The 5,675-nt window shown below is 39.4% G+C and overlaps 1 protein-coding gene across 1 annotated transcript; it reads right to left on the reverse strand.

Moving 5' to 3' along the window:
- Positions 1–532: 532 nt before the first annotated feature.
- LOC126372455 (piggyBac transposable element-derived protein 3-like) lies at positions 533–3,443 on the reverse strand. The gene is made up of 2 exons (XM_050018222.1): positions 3,233–3,443; positions 533–2,969 (listed from the first exon to the last, which is right to left on the reverse strand). The coding sequence occupies exons 1-2, from the start codon at positions 3,264–3,266 to the stop codon at positions 916–918; spliced, it is 2,088 nt and encodes a 695-aa protein (XP_049874179.1). The 5' UTR covers positions 3,267–3,443; the 3' UTR covers positions 533–915.
- Positions 3,444–5,675: the final 2,232 nt, after the last annotated feature.

Below are 5,675 nucleotides of genomic sequence, written 5' to 3' on the forward strand. Positions count from 1 at the left end.
GAACTGTAACATCTCATTATATTGATGAAAAGAGGTCTAATATGTCATTTTATTTTAAGACTTCTTTTTCTTCTTTTGTGTGACTGATAATTATAATTAATTTTACTTTTAAATAATAAGTACCTAGTTCCCTTTAGACAAAAAAATCTAATTTAAAATATCGGCCGCTAACGCTGCATCGTTCTTTCTATTTCCATAATTCACATTAAGTATTTTTTAACATGTAAAACGCAACTGTCTAAAAAATCATACAGTAAGGTAAGGGCGAGAAAAGAGGGCCATCCAACTTTTTACCCCTTCCCTGGAGGCTGACAGCCCGGGAATTAGTTTCCGCTACCATTCTTATGTAAATTAGTTTAAAAGTAATATGCTTTTCTAACTGCAACAGTGGCATTTAAATATTTTACCCTTCGGACGAACTGTTGTTGGTCGTTTTCTTGTTCTGTCTGTGACAAAGAAAATTGCTTGAATGACATTAAGAAAGTTAAATATACGAAGAATATTGTATTCCAAACATTGACTACTAATATCCCTTTCAGGCCGAGAAAAAAAAATATCTGTGCAGCTGGTTTTGATGATAGATTCTAAGTATCTGAGTATAAAGTGGTCCTAGAAAAATAAAAATAAAATTCCCCCCTCTCCCCCCCCTGAGAAAACCCCATGTCACGATAGTGCGATATCGGCTTTACTTTGTCTACCTCAATTTTTCTAGGTATACATTTGCTATCTGTAATTTTGTAATTTTAAAGGAATTAAAAAGACTTGTTTAGTCGTAATTATTTATTAGTTTCTGTAATTAAATTATATTTTAATAAATCAACATAATTTTTAAACATTTCTTCTTGAGATCAATAATTTTATAAACATTTTGGTTTAATCACTTTGTAATAAAATCTTAGAAAACTTATCTTCTATTTATTGCTTATGAAATAACGTGAAACAGTTGCCTTTTCTGTTAAGACAAAGGTACACGTTGCATTTTTCACATCTTATCTTGGATCGGCTTGAACAACCTTCCATTCTACAGGAACGAGGGTTTTCGATCTCGTCAAAAACCGGAAAATGTTCGTAACCGTCATGACGTTTCGCCTCTGAAGGTACATTCGATGGACGGTATCTCTTCGCTAGAATATTTGGGTCGTCATTTTCTGGAGCTTGGACCTCTATCCCTTCCATGTTTTCGTCAGCATCTTGTTCTGGTCTCGGACGATCAGGTGTGTTTGTAAGGCCATCAGCTACTTGCAATTTGAATTGAAGCAAGTCAAAGACTTGACCTCTATGTATGCGAGCCGTCTCAGAGTGTATTTTATGTAAACGCCAAGCATTTGCGACTGCGAGATCAAAAAAATGTAAGATGACCTTCAACGTCCACTTCCGGGTCTTCATGAAGGTTCGATAATATTCGATTGATTGGTCGAGGACGTCAACTCCTCCCATGTTCCGGTTATAATTAGCAATGATAAGGGGTTGCTTGACGTCTATAAATGCATTCCTCTTTTTGTCCCATCGTTTCACGAATACATGGTTGTCAGCCGAGGTGCAATTGGACGCCGCTAAAACTGATTTATTGTCCATCCAGTGCACAACTACCAACCCATTATTTACGAACTGTTCTGAATCTCCTCGGTTCATTTCACGATCCTTTTTAAAAGTTATGTGTTTTCTGTCAGGTATTCTATTCATCATCACCGTTCCTGTGCCGTGTAAGCCGTTTTGAGACAAATTTTCCAAGAGAGGTATGGACGTGAAATACCGATCGAAGTAAATGCAACTTCCTGGGGGAATGGATTTAGAAAGATGTAAGATAACTGATGCACCCACACCCAGCGATTTATCAGTAAATGTAGATTGAGCTCCTTGATAGACTTCAAAGTCAAGCATTAGACCATCGTTCGTTGTGGCAACAAAGGCTTTCAATCCGGTGGGTCGAGGCTTCGACTTTATGACTTGGCGTAAACCTTTTGGGCACACGCCGCAGAAAGGGATCATCTGCTCATCTATGGAATAGTAACCTGGTTGCCGTTCTATTTTGTTACATGCGTTTTTTACCTGATTCAATACCGGTTGTACTTTCCATAGACTGTTTTTGTTACCCACCGGGGCGACTTCCTCTTCCACTACATGAAAACTTGTGCGCAACAGCTTTAGTCGATCTCTTGGAATAACATCTGCTACTAAAGCCAGTCTCATTTCTTTCCTCCAATACATATGGATCCGTGGGTAAGGTATACAACCCATTATAAAATGTACACCGAGGAACTTCTTCATTTCTACAGCACTGGTATGTAAAAGCCTCCCTGTTTTCCTTAAATGATAGTTATTCGTACAGAAAGCAGCTTTTTCATAAAATGCATCGTCAAAATAGTCCTGAAAGTACTCTAAAGGCGTTCTGATGGTCTGTTGTTCTCGTGACGGAAAAGTGTGTTCTTTTTGTTCAAACGGAATACATTTCCATAGCCTTCGCCTAGACGGATCCCTGTCACGTTGAGCAACCTCGGACTGAGCGAGATCACTGCGTGGCGGATTATCAGCTGAGTCAGGCAGCTGATTATTTCTACTAGTGCGTTGCCTCTTGCTGTACTGAGAAGTGTCACGAGATGTGCTCGATGCGCTTGAAGAACGGTCAGATAGATGATGTCCGCGAATTACAGTGCGGCCACGTTGAGAAACACCACGCTTTCGTTGCGAAACCCCTCGAGCACTTTGTGAAACTTTGCGACCACGTTGAGATCCAGCACATACTGCATTCGGCCTAGAAGGTATTCTTTCAGGTCCCTGAATGTTGATAGTTTCATCTTCTTGCTCGCTGTTAGAACTTTCGTCATCAGAATACGACAGGCCCGCCACCCGATCTGGTACAGCATCAATGCTTTCCTCTTCATGAGTTTCTTCATCTCCTAGATCTTCTATCTCAGACTCGTTCCCATCTCCTATCAACTCAAGTAAGTACTCTGAGGTTAATTTTTTTTCTGCAAAAAAAAATAAAAGGATTTATAGCAATTTAAAACATAAAAAAAATGATTTCATTCTCATTGAGCAAAAAAAATTGATAGATGCGATAAAGCCGAACTCGCACTATCGTGCATGTTTGATTTGACATTCCGATATCTTCGTGTCCGATGAAAGTATGGACTCAGCTATAGTTGTCTAATTAACTTAACCTAATCACCTTTTAAAATCACACAAACAATCTAGTCATTCACTGTTAAACATATTGTTAATCATTACTTACTTTTCCCACGCGCGTCGACCACGTGCACCGCCATCTTGGAATGTGTCGTGATCCGCAACAATTTCACTCAGGTCTAAAATTCGTGGCTATGTTCGTTCTGCGCTAGACGCACCATCGTGTGGTACCGTCCTGGTCCCCTAAAGTTGATTGAGCGCGCGAAAATTTTTTTTTAAAGTTGAACGCACGATCGTGTAGTAGCGTCGTGAAAGGGATATGCAACCTCACTCGCTGTGGCTTCACCCGGCAGGGCCTGTAGAATATCAGGGTCGTGGTTCACACTGCGACTTAATAAGACAGGCAAAGATCTGAGGACCGCACAACCTTGGCTAGTAACTTAATTTTCTAAATTAGGCCTAAACCGGATAAACCTTGTTATCTGTATCCTAAATCTTGAAAGCAAAATCCTGTTTAGACCTAAGCCACGAAGCATATGGACGACTATAATATATATTATATTTTTTATGTCTGTCAAATGTCGGTTTTGCTAGGCTCCAGCCCTGCAAAAAAAAATGCGACTGGGGTTGCAATAAATGCAAGTAAGCATTTTACATATAAATAGGTGGTCATTTGCAAAAATAGACCGGGTAAGAGCCCTCAGCGCTCTCCACTTGTCCAGCCAAGTATTTAATACCATGTGCGTCAAATCTACGTAAGTTACATCAAAAAAATAGCAGTAAGTACTTACTTAAAGATACGATCATGTAATGGTAATGGTTTCCCAAATAAAAGAGAAGCAAAACGATTTTTTTATTCAGGCAATAATACAATTCAATCTCAATAAATCCTGAATTCTAAACCAAACTTTTGCCGCCAATCCGCCATGTTGATCGACCACGTTCGGATACGCGCTCAAATCAACACCCGCGAGATTGGAACGCGTGATCTGAATACGCACTGGCTGAATGCATGACGCCATTTTACATAAGAATGCGAATTCGCGATCCACTGACTCGGATAATAGTGAGCGGGAGTGAATTTTGGAGGATCACTTGGCTGTATGCCCCGATTCCATTGCCTCCGTGGACTTTTAAAGGAAACGACCGGAAAATCGAATCACCCCGCGTTAGATGGCGGAATGTAAGGCAATATGTCAAGTATGAGAAACTGTCAAATATATTTTCACTCGAGGGTGGGTTTTCAACGGAAAATATTAAACTTATATCTTTATAGGTTCCCCTATCTTCTTAACCGACTTCAAAAAAGAAGGAGGTTATCAATTGGACCCGTATTTTCACTTATCGTTTGAAAATAAGACATTTGGCACCCATATTTTCTCGACTAAATGAATCACTCATTGGGTATGTACGTAAAGTAAGCTTTTGTAAGTATGTTTAAAGCGATTCCACACAAGCAAGACAATAAAACCATTACTTCATTCAGAATTTAAATCCCCATTTATTGTAGTCACTATAAATTCGATTAAATTACATTTCCCAAGAAACTAGCGAGTAGTTTCTTGTTGAAAACCGATAAATCCCGCGAGGATTTGTTTAAAAAGTAAAATAAACTTATAAATCCGGGCTGCTTATTTCCGCCCGAGGAGCTGTTCGGATACGTACTCCAGTCAAAAGGATTCAGCCTTTTCGATCGCAATGAATTTCCCGCCTTCGGTTTGGCTACTAAAATGGCGACGCAAGTTTAAACATTAAAACTATGAATGGAACATATTCCTTACGAGTTGACGTTACCTACTTTCAACGGGTACCTTATGTAGATACTGCCATAACTCTTTTCCCTACTTTCCACGCTACATGGACGATGCGGAAGCTATGACGACTTTTAAGCCTTTGAGGCACCGAAATGTCACCATGCATCGGATGGCGGCTGACCGTTATCATTTTTGTTCGTTAATTCGTGATAGTGTGGTGGGGTGAATTGAATGTGTGGAGAGTGTATGCTGTGTGAATGTGATTTGTTTGCGTGTGTGACGTGTATGATGCAAGTGTATGACTCGATACATAGCAAGTAGGTATCTATTTCCTACTAAATAGTACTGAATAATTATTTATGTGTACTTGTTTATACTTCAGCACACGATAGTTGATAGTTTTACCAAAGCTTACTTATATTTCGATGTTGATTTGTTTTTTGTCCAAATGAAACCGCCCGTTTCGTGGCCAGCCAAGTTTTTGTATCCGTTTCTCGGATCGCGGATATTCGTCTGTCTGCAATCCTGTCAGTAAACCGCTACTATTGGCAACTCGAAGGCCTACTGGAAGAAATTTCTGTTAGTAATAAGTTGTGCCTTTTGTCTCTCCTCATGTTGTCATATTGCCTTTCTGTGCTCTATCCTGTGTACAATAAATTATTAAATAAATAAATTAAATTAAAAACACTCAAATTTTCCGACAGGAAAATCCACTTAAAATCAACTCAGAGTCATGGTCTGAATCATCCCCCTCCGTATTGGTTACAATGTCACTAACACCCTGTATGTTGGTAC

Source organism: Pectinophora gossypiella, chromosome 14 (genome assembly GCF_024362695.1).
Source record: "Pectinophora gossypiella chromosome 14, ilPecGoss1.1, whole genome shotgun sequence".
Taxonomy (NCBI): Eukaryota; Metazoa; Arthropoda; class Insecta; order Lepidoptera; family Gelechiidae; genus Pectinophora; species Pectinophora gossypiella.